The sequence below is a fragment of the Colletotrichum higginsianum genome, chromosome 6 (genome assembly GCF_001672515.1).
Source record: "Colletotrichum higginsianum IMI 349063 chromosome 6, whole genome shotgun sequence".
In the NCBI taxonomy this organism is placed as follows: domain Eukaryota; kingdom Fungi; phylum Ascomycota; class Sordariomycetes; order Glomerellales; family Glomerellaceae; genus Colletotrichum; species Colletotrichum higginsianum.
Window position 1 is genome coordinate 1,499,763 of NC_030959.1, and position 13,363 is coordinate 1,513,125.

The 13,363-nt window shown below is 54.7% G+C and overlaps 3 protein-coding genes across 3 annotated transcripts; 2 read left to right on the forward strand and 1 right to left on the reverse strand.

Annotated features, from left to right (window-relative positions):
• Positions 1–2,306, forward strand: CH63R_08878 (Sec1 family protein; the record flags this gene model as incomplete). The annotated part of the gene is made up of 4 exons (XM_018303852.1): positions 1–40; positions 102–321; positions 371–1,603; positions 1,658–2,306. 4 exons carry the CDS (start codon positions 1–3, stop codon positions 2,304–2,306), a joined length of 2,142 nt encoding a protein of 713 aa, XP_018155875.1.
• A 923-nt stretch (positions 2,307–3,229) lies between these two features.
• CH63R_08879 (chitin synthase I) lies at positions 3,230–6,421 on the reverse strand (the record flags this gene model as incomplete). Its single annotated transcript, XM_018303853.1, has 4 exons — positions 3,230–3,947; positions 3,998–5,769; positions 5,825–6,066; positions 6,403–6,421. 4 exons carry the CDS (start codon positions 6,419–6,421, stop codon positions 3,230–3,232), a joined length of 2,751 nt encoding a protein of 916 aa, XP_018155876.1.
• A 3,740-nt stretch (positions 6,422–10,161) lies between these two features.
• Positions 10,162–11,193, forward strand: CH63R_08880 (Ser thr protein phosphatase family protein; the record flags this gene model as incomplete). Its single annotated transcript, XM_018303854.1, has 2 exons — positions 10,162–10,707; positions 11,128–11,193. 2 exons carry the CDS (start codon positions 10,162–10,164, stop codon positions 11,191–11,193), a joined length of 612 nt encoding a protein of 203 aa, XP_018155877.1.
• Between the last annotated feature and the right edge of the window lie 2,170 nt (positions 11,194–13,363).

The window sequence follows — 13,363 nt, forward strand, 5'->3', positions numbered from 1 at the left end:
ATGGCAGCGAAGGGCCATTCGCTGCGCGATCGCCAGATCTGTACGTCACATTGCCTCCAACCACTACATCCCGTATGATCATGAAACTAAGTCTCTTGAAGCCGCTCTGAAGAAACTCCTTAGCTTGAACGACTCCTTTACCGAAAGCGACACCGATAACACCCAAGCCAATGGCGGCGCACTTGGACCGACGGGCGCCATCATAACCTCCGATGGCGATCCCTTGTGGAAGGTCCTCGTCTTTGATGATCTCGGCCGAGATGTCATCAGCAGCGTTCTTCGGGTCAGCGACTTGAGGGCGTTGGGCATCACAATGCATATGTAGGATTAGTCATGTTTCAAGCTCGGTGGCCTGCTAACAAACGGACAGGCATATTGGGTCCTCCAGACACGCGATTCCGGACGTACCAGTCATCTACCTGCTCGAGCCGACGGCGCAGAACCTCCAACACATCACCAGCGATCTTCAAAAGGGCCTCTACAACCCCGCCTACCTGAATTTCCTGTCCTCCATCCCCCGACCGCTGCTGGAAGACTTCGCAGAGCAGACGATAACAGCCGGCACGTCTGACAGCATTGCCAGGCTTATGGACCAATATCTGAATTTCATTGTCGCGGAGCCGGATCTTTTCAACTTAGGCATGCAACGAGATCACACATATTGGGCGCTGAACAGCGCAACAACCAATGACGAAGAGTTGGACAGAGTCGTCGATAGAATCGTCAGCGGCTTGTTCAGCGTCATTGTCACCATGGGCGTCATTCCCATTATCCGTTGTCCTAAGGGCGCCGCCGCAGAGATGATCTCGGCGAAGCTCGATCGAAAGCTGCGCGACCACATCCTCAACTCGAAAGAAAACCTGTTCTCCTCCAGTGCCCGGCCGGCGTCTTCAGCCGGAACGCCACAATCCCGCCCCGTGCTCATCATTCTCGACCGCAATGTCGACTTAATACCTATGCTTTCCCATTCTTGGACCTACCAATCTCTGGTCCATGATGTTTTGAATATGAAATTGAACCGAATCACGATAGAGACGCTCATAGACGAGAACAACCCTGCCAAGGGGACCACTAAGAAGGCCTACGACTTGACCGCGAGCGACTTTTTCTGGACCAAGAATGCGGCCGTGCCGTTCCCTCAAGTGGCGGAGGACATTGATGCGGAGTTGACGCGATACAAGGAGGACGCCGCAGCGGTAACGAAGAAGACTGGAGTGACGGATCTTGAAGACCTTCAAAACGACACGAGTGCCAGCGCACAACACTTGAAGGCAGCTATTACTCTGCTGCCAGAACTGCGCGAGCGCAAGGCGGTGCTCGACATGCACATGAACATTCTGGCGGCGCTCTTGACGGGCATCAAGAACCGGCAACTAGACAACTTCTTCCAGGTCGAGGAAGGCGTTATGAAGCAGACCAAGGCACAAATAATGGAGCTCATCAAGGACAACACAAAGGGCGACGATCCTGTCGACAAACTGAGACTGTTTGTCATTTGGTACCTGAGCACCGAACAAGACGTCGGCCGAACAGAATGGGAGGGCTTCGAGAAGGCCCTTACCGAGTGCGGCGCAGACACGACATCTCTCCCGTATATTCGGCAGTGAGTACCGCCGACCTTTAGCAGAATGCCACTTGACTAACAAAACACTCCCAGAGTTCGTGCTACTACCAAGATGACCCAGCTCACCACCATTTCCAACCCGAACACAAACCAGGCAGCCTCCTCTGACATCTTTGGTCGCTTTTCCTCAATCTCCAACCGGTTCACCGACCGCCTCAAGGAAACGGGCGTCCCCACTGGCCTGTCTTCCAACTTCGAGTCCTTGATTGGCGGCATCAAGAACTTCCTCCCCGCCAACCGTGACCTGACCATTACCAAGATCGTGGAGTCCATCATGGACCCCTCAACCGCCGCGAGCTCTGCAATCGCTAAGACGGAAAGCTACCTCTACTTTGACCCTCGTTCCGCCAACGCTCGCGGCACTATGCCCCCACCGAGCGCAATCCGCGCCGGCGCCGGGGGCTCCTCGGCGCCAGGCGGCCTCCCGGGTCAGGCAATCGCCGGCCAGACCGCAGGCACCGGCGCCAGCTTTGGTCAGCGCCGCCAGGGCTTCTCCGAAGCTGTCGTTTTTACCGTCGGCGGCGGCAGTATGGACGAGTACGGCAACCTGCAAGAATGGGTCGAGCGGACGGGCGGCGACCGCGCCAAGAGGCGGGTCGTCTATGGCAGCACGGAGATGCTCAACGCCGAGGAGTTCATCAAGCAAGAGCTAGAGAGGCTCGGAAAGGAGGTGTCTTCGTAACGCGGGCCGGGCTAGCCATGGGAGCTTTTAACCAGGGTGGTCATTTTGACCAGCCTCACGGGCGCTGGAAAAGAAATCAAAGAGTAAATCAGGTTCCCATTCTGGTTGGTCCATATTACATTGCTCCCAGACTGCAACGGTCATCTACTCAGTCCTTGTAAGACTTGCACCGGTGCTCTCCTCTCGCATGATGGTCTTAGTTACACCAGACGGAGGGAGGGTAAGACTTGGCTCCTGATTAACCAGCAGGGTAGCCAGGCAGAGGACGGCCCCTGCTTCTCCTGCAAGAAACAACAACAAAAAGGCAAAAACGCATGCGTGCGTGTTGTGGTCTTTACCGGTCATGCCAATCTTGGGTCTCTTGTTTTTAGGTCTCATTTCGTCATTGAAGTAGCCTGTTCTATTGGGAACCTCCCTCATAAACCCCCCAAACTCCTCTTCCCGGCCAACCGCCGACTTCCCATCCCGTCATGAGCGCTAACGGCCCAACCTAGTCCAATCATCCATCAAGTGTGACTTGAGGGAGAGGCGAGGATGAACAGCATGCAGAAGAAATGAACCCCCAATGGATGTTCCATGTGATATCAGAGAAATCGAAACGCAACAAAATGACGAGGTAGAGAAGTAGGCGGCGTGTGAGTTGGGGAAGGGAGGAAGGAATAGACCAAAACGCATGATCCGAAAACGCGTGCAGGTAATGAAAGAAAAAAAAAATCCATTAGAGTTACATCCAACCACCCAAGGTCGTACTCCAAACATGAAGGGGGTTGAAAACTTCCCCAAAAAGTCGTGTTCGCCATCCACCGAGCCTTTCTTTCCAAGAAAGGGGCGGGTATAATGCTCACAATAGAATCGTCACGAAACACGCAAAAGGCGGGGAGCAGTAGTTCTTCGCCAGCAAAATGACCATCTCTCCAAGGCAACTAGACACCTCTGAACATGCGCACCACGAGGAACCACATCGCACCGATAAACTTGAACGCCGACAGCCCAGCGACGGACCAGAGCACGACTGACATGTAGATGTTGGCCCGGCCGTCAGTGTCGTCGGTAGTGCCTGCAGAGGGGTTTATTCTCTCCAGACCAGCGGCACTGAGGACGACAGCGGCGAGACCGAAGTTGGAAATCATCCAGGCAAGCACCGTGACGGAACGAACCCCGCGGTAATAGTCCATCTGGGCCTCAGCCAACTGCGATTCGGTCGGTTGCTTGACCTCCTTCACGAACTTGGTACTGAACACCTTGAGTTCGCGTTCGTACTGTGCATTCAGATCGGCCTCATCCGGGAGGTCCGTCTTTCCAGATCCGTCCTTGGTACTGACAGTAGGCAGGGTCTCTGCCTTGTCGTCACCCTTTGTACCCCAAGAAATGTCGTGCGTGTTGCAGAACGCGTAGACGTTGAGAATGTTGGTGTATGTGGGCGTAAGAAGCATGTACTGCGCAAAGGACGTAACCATGTGCCAAGGGTCGAACATCAGCAGCGAGGCAATCAGCCAGATACCGTATGTCGACATGACGGAGATAATGAGGGTGTAAAACACGGGGTTTTTGAAGAGGTCGGTGACGTTGAAGCCGTTGGCATCATTAACGTCGGCGATGATGGCCTTGACGGCAATAAACACGGCTGCAAACAACAGATACCTAGAGAAGGTCAGTGGTAAGAATCAGCAAATTCGGGCGGAAAGACTTACACCATAATAAAGGCCCAGAAGTAAACCATCGTGATGTAGTAAGGACCCGAGCCCGCTGGACGATTGCCCATGGAAAGGACGAAGCAAGTTATGAGAGCAATGCCGTAAACCCATGTGAAGACGACTCCGAGGATCTCGCCGGTCCTACCAAGCAAATTGTCCTCACCCAGACTTGTTGTCAGGATCTTGAAAACCAGGAAGAAGTTACCAATGGCGAACCAGGCGAAGATCAGGTTGATTGTGTTGAAGACGAATTCGATAAAGAACATCAGCTTCCGTAGCATGGAGTGGTCGGAGCGGAAGAACTCGTAGAAGTGGGCAATGGCGTAGATGCCGGCGAAGAAAGAACCGTTCAACCAACGACGACGTTGAAGAACCAGTTCCGTGACCGTGTCCGGCACGTCGGTCTCGCCAGTAGCAGACTTGACGTACTGAAGGATCCAGTGGCAGTTGCGCTTGGTAACAAGCTCGAAGCAGAGAATACGGTCCTCGGCGAGATACATGTTGGACGTGAAGATACCAGCGCCGGCACCCTCGAGCTTTTCACCGGCGAAGTACTTTTCCAACGGACCCTGCCCGTTCTTGTCGTTTTGCAGGGCAACATAGCGGTAGGCCGAAAAGGCGCCAGGCAACACTGAAATGAAACCAAAGGCGGATTCCAGAGGCTTGTCAAGGATGTTGCTCATCTTGTACTCGAAGTTCTGCGTCGCGACCAAAGGGTTAAGGAGGTGCTTGCCGCCCGTTCCCAACATGGCCTTGATTTCACCGCAGGCACCGGCGCACATGGGTTCAAGATCGAACGCCTTCCACAGGTGGTAAATCGAGTTGCCGCCAGGCTTGGTACCGGCATCGATGAGGACGCAGATGTTGGGGTCGAGGACACGGCCGAAAGCCTGGAAGAACCATCTGTGGGAGTTGATCTTTTTCTGGTTCTTTTCCTTCAAGCAGAACAGCATCTGAACAGGCTGCTGCTTAGGGACCAAGGTGACCACGTCGTTCTTGATTGACATTCCGACCTGCGAGGTGTACTCGTAGATGTGGGCCGTGACATCCTTGTTGTTGACTTGCTGCTTCGCGATGCCCTCCTGATACACACCCATACCTGCCAGCAGAGCTCTGGTTCTAGGGTTAATCTTGGCACGACCGTCGCTGACGACGCAGACGACAATCTTCTTCCACGCATCCTTGCCCCATGACTTGCTCTCCTTCCGGCTGCACATGTATTCGACGTTCTTGAGAACACCAATCATTGTACGAGCGAACAAGATTTCGTCCTCGTTGTACATGGTGACAACGATGAAAAGCTCCGTATGTCTTGGCTTTGAGAAGAGCTTCTGTCGCAGAGTGAAATTGTCATCGTAGAAGAAGTCGGGGTCGCACGTGGCCGCCGAGTAGCGCATGTGGGTGAACTCGTCGCGCTCGCCGTGGGGGATTTGGTTAAGAAGTCTTGGTGGCACGGGGCAGTCGAGGACCAGGTTCCCACGGTACAGCAACACCTGCTTGACAGTCTTCCACCTCTTGATTCCACCGGCCGGCTGCGGTGTTGGGTTGTCCTGGTACCCATCGGTGGCCGTGCTGTCCTGATGAGGCAGCATTGGCCTATTGTCGTCGTACTCGCTGTAACCGGTCGGCTGGTCATAGGGCATCGAGGGGTCGTGCGGTGAAGGCTCGTAGGGCTGGTTGTAGTAGGCGTCGTGATGGGCTTCCGGGTTGACGCCGTATTCGCCGTGGTTGACTGGTGTTTCGTATCCGCTCAAGTTGCTAACAGAGTGCTAATTGCGAGCGGTTAGCAGATGGCTCACACAAGAGGGCGTTGAGCCGACTTACTGCTGCGTTGAGTTGCAGCTGGTCACTAGGTGTGCCATACCGAGCCGGACCCGTGGGGACATCGAGCTGCTGGTGAGGACTGGGACGACCGTAAGGGTCGTCGATGTGTTGGGGCGGGGCCTGCTGGTAAGCGGCGTTGTTGAAGGGGTTGTCCTCCAACTGGTAGCCATGTTGAAGCGGCTGGCCCGGTGAAGGCGTGCGATGGTACCTGGGGTCCATGCGGTCGTTGTAATAATCGTCGTCTAGAGCAACAAAAGGTTAGATTCGCCGTCTTAACAAGTGGTTGAGGACTGGGTGGGAGGTGTATTAAGAAAGCAAAAAGAGGTTGTAGGAGGGGGAGAAGAGAAGAAGCTTACGCCACGGAAGGTGCGTATTCGTACTCTTGGACGACGGGCAACAAGCTCTTTGACGAATGGGCAGCGCGATCAGGGCCGAAGTGACGGGATGATTCAACCAGACAGACACACAAGGGTGTATTCTCCGGACAAATCAAGACGGGGCTTTGTGCGGGAAGGAGAGGGGGGATGTGGGATGAATGACGCCAAGGGACCAAGTCATAAGGGGACCAAGTTACTTGCCTAAACGATTATACGACATGGTTGCGATGGTATGAGGGGCCAGTCAAAAGGAACCAGTGTCTGATGTCTATGACCAGGAGAGTCCGTGGGTGGATATGGATATGGATCAGGCAGACGAGTCGCGACCGTCGGGGAGAGCGGGATGTGTTTCTAGGTGTTGGCTTGCTGCGGATGCGACGTGCTGTGCAGACTGGGGGAGGAAGGGATGTATTGACCACTCGGGAACGTCGTAGACGAGTGCGGTGAAGAGGAGATCGAAAGAGAGAGAGAGAGAGAGAGAGCGAGAGGTCGAGATGGAAAGTGGATAGGACGGGAGAAAGTTGGGACAGTTCGGATCCAGGTCGCAAAGTTGCAGTTGCAATCGCAGTCGCAGAGTCGCAGTCGTCGGATCGGTCCTGTCGGCGGTTCAACTTCAGCTGTGCCCCTATTAAATTTAATTCTTCCGCTTCGGCGACGGTACCTTGCGAGTACCCTGGTTGCGTGCCAGAGATGCGTAGGGTTTGCTCGTGCGGTGATCAAGGAGGCTGCTGGCTGTTTGTACACTGGTGGTACGGGCGGAATGCGCAGCAGCGTGTGCCTGTCTGCGGTGTGTGGTGTGTGGGCACGCGGGTCAGTGCTCAACTCAATGCGCCTGACGGGTTTCGGGGTGACGGGAGAAGGGCCCAAGGGAGGGGGGTCAAATGCGTTTGATGGAGGAGAGGGAGAGATGAGAAGAAGGGATGTGTTCGATCGAAGGTCAGGGAGGACACGACTTTGCTGAAAAAGCTGGGCCGGCGCGGTTTCAAGCTGATTGAGCCCGTAGCAGAGTGTCTGCGTGCGGGCAGAGAGGACACACAAGGCAGGCCGTCCAGGACAACCACGACAATCAGGGGGGGGATAGTTGGATAGACAGGGGTAAGCCGCATTCGGTGGTCGTTGCGCAGCAGCGGTAGGAGCCAGCTCCACGTCGCTTCCTTCCTTCTTGGTATCTCGCTTCCTTTCTTTCGACCGTTTCTTCCTTCCCTACCTGTACGTACCTAGGTGCCTACCTTACCGTACCTGGGTAAGGTAGGTAGGTAGATAAGCAGGAAATGATCCGCAGGGGCAGGCTCGTCTCACCTTACCTCAGTAGGACGTTCGATTCGAACAATATCTATGTATCCGCACTCTGTACTCTGTACTCTACTTTGGCCAGGTATTTAGGTAAGCACGACTGCGCCGAACGCCAGACAGGGGTCGAGTTGTCGCGTTTCAGGCACTAAAGTGTGGCGCGGGCAGTTTTTGACTTTGGGGTCTTGGGGTTGGGTTTCGGCAACAAGGGCAAGCAGCAGGCTTGGCGCTTCCAGAAGAGCGAACGGCTTTGCTTCGGAAATGGGGAGCAAAAAGAGAAATACAGCGCCTACGACAATAACAACAACCTACAAACGCTGTACAGATCCATCAGCGTTGTCCAGCAACAACAATGGGTTTCTGCTCCTCATCGGGGCAATTGGGGGGGGGCGAGTGACGTCGCTAGGGGGTCTAGGGACCCTCTTCAAACTTGGAGACTTGGGTGCAACAAGCTAGCAGGCCAACAGCCAACAGCCAACTGGGCAGGGTATCCGCGTATCTCAAGGTGCGTGCGTGTGCCAGGCTTAGCGGCGAGGACGGGCCACAAGAGGGTCTCTGGGCCAAGTCGGCAATGACAGCGAGACGTGCATGGCCACAGCTTTTACTACAATTTTTCTCTCTCGATTTAAGTCGAAGGTGTGTATCTGACTCTCGTCAGTCAGCCAGTCAGTCGCAGTGACATGTCGACAAGCGTCCCATAGCAACACACCACGGTCAAAGCCATACCTATACCTGACAGGACCGAACAACCCGACATCTACCACTAGCCACTCAACTCTCTGTCATGATGTACGACATCCGCAATGAGCGCAACAATGAGCGCGAGAGAGGTTCCAAGCAATCGGCAAGTTGCCGCAACAGCCGTTCGTTGCCCATTTGAAGTCGTGTTCCCAAGGTTGTATGCGCTGCTGGGATCCGTTGTTTAAATTGAGGAAGGAGGGGCGCTGACGGGGTGGACTGAGGAGGGGCCATTGACAGGGTAACCAGCACTTTCCCTTCACGACTAGGATCTGGGTCGGGACTGAAAAGGGTACGTACTACCTACACCATAAGGCATCTTGATCGCTGCGGGGGCTTGCACAGCTGTGTGCCTTTGGGGATTTAAAAATAAAAACAAGAGCAGCCATTCAGAAAGCACGCTGCTCCAGGACATCCAGCAATACGTATCCGTATGACCCCCTTCGCCGCCACACTCACTCACGGGTGACGACGCCTCCAACTTGCATTCCCGATGCGTCTCCATCGCAAATCCGCATCCTCCCCTGCTCAGCCTCGCTCGCTCCAGGACTTCCATCCGAGTTTCAACCCTGCCTCGTCAGCCCTCAAGACAAAGACTCCCCCTCTGATCCAGGCTTGGGACGGTCGCCACACCCAACCACGCTCGTTCTCCCCGCCATTGGGGCTGAATCGCTCCATTCGGGTTCCAGCACTCTCCTCCCAAGACCTGCTGCGGCCACCACTGTTTACGTATTCGTGTGCCCGCCCCTCGCCTCTCCGTGCGTCTTGTCCGCCATCAGCCCATCACTAACTTCCGCTTGGTCTTGTTACCATCTCGCGCCGCGGCGCACTTGGTTGACATTCCTGGCAAGGAGGAAATATCATCCCTTTCCGTATGGGCAGTGGCCTCACATCACCTCCTGAGCCGCTTGGCCTGGCAGCAAGGCCGCTGTTTGATCGTCACATGATACCCTCCCCATCCCAGAGGCTTCGGAAACCCCAGGCCCAAGTACCGGAATAAAATATGACTGACTTCCCGTCAATGACGATGATCCCATGTTGCTTGCTGAAACTTAAATTAATCCGAACTCTACTGCACCACTTTGCAACTCACCCCAATTCTAGACCCGGGCGTCCGTCGGTCTCCCAAACCGTGTGACACCGAGGCCACCCAGGCTTCAGCTGTGTTCTTTAGAGTTTGTGGCGGCCCAGCCCGAGGCAAAAGTGTGGCATCGACGGGTGTCCAACGTTATCGTGGCGGTTTGATGGCGCCAAGTGCGCAGTTCTTGAACTTGTCCGTAGCCAAGTCGATTCGTCTCTTGTTGTGATGTGATCAACTTACCAGGCGGGCTGAGCATCTAGACTTCGTCTCGGTGAAGCTGTTTAAGCCTTGCTTTGGTACTTATGAAATGTCAAATTCAGCTGAGTCAAGCCGGGCCAAGCTTTCCCGACGCCGTGGTTCCTCTCAACGTGATGCTCCAATACGCTTCGCTAGCATCAAAAACGACATGACCAGGAACACCATGGCATGATACTAGTCGTTCAGAATTGAAACCAGAGGGAACGCCCTCGCAATCATAACCTCAAGTACAACTGGCAATGTCAAGAACCCACGGTTTGATGGTTCGATTTCCAGTGTAGTCATTGAAACAAAACAACCTGGGCCATCATACCAAATTCGACTCGGGCAAGCTCCCAAATGTGGTTGAAGGAAAGGAAACCGCAAAGTTAAAGACCACGTACCAAAAGACCGTCCAGGTTAAGCAATCAATCCTGGCCCATGGAAGTTTGAAACTTTGCTCAATGGAGGATACCTTCGGAGTCACAATACCAAAACAAGCAGTCAGCGCCAACTCAAGCTATAGAGTGGGAAGAAACCCCCCCCTCGTGTGTTGATTTGGTATACGTTTAGCATCAGCTGTACTTCCGAGCCACTCGCATGCCTACAACACGATGGACACCTCGAATCCAGACTTGCTAGTCAAGACCCGGTTTCTAGTCATCTCGGACACCCACGGCGCAAGATGCTTGCCGGGGAATAACAGACTCATCGACCCCGTCGACGTGGCCATCCACTGCGGCGACCTCACAGAAGAGAGCAAACTGGCCGAGTTCCGCGCAACCCTCGAGCTCATGAAGACGATCCAGGCGTCACTGAAGCTCGTCATCGCCGGGAACCATGACTGGACGCTCGACACGCCCATGTTCAAGAAGAAGATCGCCGAGATAGCACCCCCGGTCGATATGGAGCTGGTCCGGAGGGAATACGGCGACTTTGGCGAGGCACAACGCATCCTCCAGGCATCCGCCAAGAACGAGGACGACGACGAGTCCGGCATCGTCTTCATGGACGAGGGCACCCGCACCTTCACCCTCTCCAACGGCGCCTCGCTCACCCTTTTCGCGAGCCCCTGCACGCCTTCGGCAGACGACTGGGGCTTCCAGTACGACGCACGCGGTGGTCACCAATGGGACATCGGGAGCGACGTGGACGTTGTCGTCACCCACGGCCCGCCGGAAGGCGTCATGGACCGCACAGCCACCGGATCACGGATCGGCTGCCCGGGCCTGTTCGCCGCCGTCGCGCGGGCCAAGCCGCGCCTGCACTGCTTCGGACATGTGCACCGCGGCTGGGGCGCCAAGCTCGCGCGCTGGCGCGGCGGCGAGGCCGTAGGCGGCCCGGCCTCGCACTTCGGGGCCTTCGACAACGACCGGTCGGTGGTCGTCGAGACACTGGCCGGCCTGACGCCGCGGGATTTCGACGGGCCCGACGCCGTCGCGGAGAAGAGGCGGAGGCTCGAGGCCCGCACGGCGGCAGGATGCTTTGCGACTTCGCATTGCGCCGGGGACGAACATCCGTTGAGGAAGGGCGAGGGGACGCTGTTCGTCAACGCCGCCGTCCAGGGAGACGGGGAGCAGCCGCAGCACTTGCCGTGGGTCGTCGACATTGAGCTTCCCAGGGCCGCCCGCGATGCTGCCGCTTGAGGGTGTTGTGGCGCAGGTGAGCCCGCCGTGGCTTCCCGAGCAGTATCTAGGAAGCAGGGGTCTGGCAATCGCGGGATGCTAGGGACCTTTGCGCCCGGGAGGGGAGAGGGGGGAGAGGGAGGGTGAGGTTTTGGCGAAATGAGAAATCGCGAGGATTGTGGGTGTCCCGAGATCCACCGCAATCAAATTGCGGGATGAAACGGCGCAAACGGACTTCGGATCCCCAGACGATCGATACTAGCTTGATGCTGATGGTATTGGGGTCATCAAACGCAGCACACTGCTTAAGATTGGTAGAATAAATTGAAGGAATATCAATAAATGGCGCAATTTCCAGTGAGTAGAGGAAACGCTTGTACTCAGTCCGTTCTAGTCGGACACGAACCCAATCTCAAAGTCGAATAACATGCTCCAACGTATGTGTTACGTTCTCATTGTGCGGCGTGCCATCTCCGGGCCCTCGGTCGAAACACCAAACACAAGAGACTAAGACGCAGCGGCGTGGGTCTATTTAATTTGCGCTGGGCGGATTCAGGGTCTCGATTCCCCTCTCCTCCATCTACTGCCCACCCATGGTGTACACGGACTTGTCGACATCGGCTACTGCCCGCATGATCTCCGGCCAGGATAATGGCTGCTGTCGTTGTCCGTCCCACAGTTGCTCCGTGTAATCCGCGGCTTGAACACGGATACACCACAAACGGACGATGGCCGTCGTAGATTCGCGCCGGAATGGGTTCGATCGTGGTGTCTGGGTGCTCGGCCGGACTCGCATACGTCCCGTCTCAACAATGCATGCCGTCTGGGGAGTTTGTTTGTATGCGGTCCTCTATGTAAGAGCCGAAACTGTTGCTTGGAGTATCCGTTGCCATGCCAGTGAAGATAAAGCCATCGTCCTTGTGACAGATGAATGGTTTTGGGCAGTTTCCGCGCATGCGTGAAAGTTTTCAAGAACGATTCGATCTGCTGAGTTTCAACTTAGAATGGCCACCAAACCAAGAGGTATGCATTTACTAAGTGATACAGTGTCTATTTGGGAGGAACAGCAGTTTCTCTTATCAAGCCCCTCGATCATGCTCGAAGTACTCTTGAGAAGGATTCGTCATATGGAGGAAATCATCGTCTTTCCTACAGAACATTGATGGACAAGAATAGAAGCATGGCTGAAAATTCGGTTCCACATGTCTAGCGTCAAGAGTGATTTCCTCATGATCCTCTGAGTAGGCAACGAGAAGCTGTTGTGCGTTGTGCGCGCAAGCCTCATCTACTGAGAGCAGACTTCCTCCACGGGTCACATTTTGACATCTCTCGGCTTGGCCTCAAGACTCCTTCAACTCAGCATAAGAACAACGGTGTCAAATGTCTTCAGACCTCATGGCAAAGCTGAACAAACGTCGCAGAATTCTAGCACATGACCTATCGCCCGAGAAACCCACCCATCGCGCACCAACGCTGGTACCTACGGCCTGAGTGTGACGGAGCGAGGTTTGATACAGGAGTGCAAGTTTCCGACCATCGTGTCGGCATTGAATACAGTTTCAAGTTATTCCAGCCCTCCAGGAGCGGGTCCCCCAAGTTGTCCAGGCCTAGTGGTACGAGGGCGAGGGTCATGCTATTAATGAACCATCCCACACAGCATCAATGCACCAGAGGCCTATGCTACGAGGACTTCAAACAGAGGCGGAGCGAAACAACAAGGAAGGAAACTTTTTTTTACAGAACCAAGAAGATTGCACAGAGTATTCTGGGACACAAATTAATTTCCATTCGTCCAGAAGACTATGATTGAAACCAAGATCTTGGAACCCGTGTTACGGGACTTGTGCCATGGTGTCGCTTAGTTTGACCCGTGCTATAACAACTGAAAAGAGCCGACAGATCTGGCCTAGGTTCTAATATCTAACCCCTATGAACAATTTCCGTCTCATCCTATAGTCAGGGTTATTCGAGACAGCGTCGGGAGACGAGAGCAAGTAAAGGATATTGGCTGACGAAATAGCGAGCTGTGCACGGCTTGGAGCCCTACATATACATACATAGACAGCAAACACTTGGATAATTGACTGCCAAATTTGCTAAGCTAGCGATCGTGCTCCGCTTAACGCAGAGCTGGTATCTCATCATCCTCCCCAATCGTACATTCATCCTGTTAATCATGACCAGGAAAGAG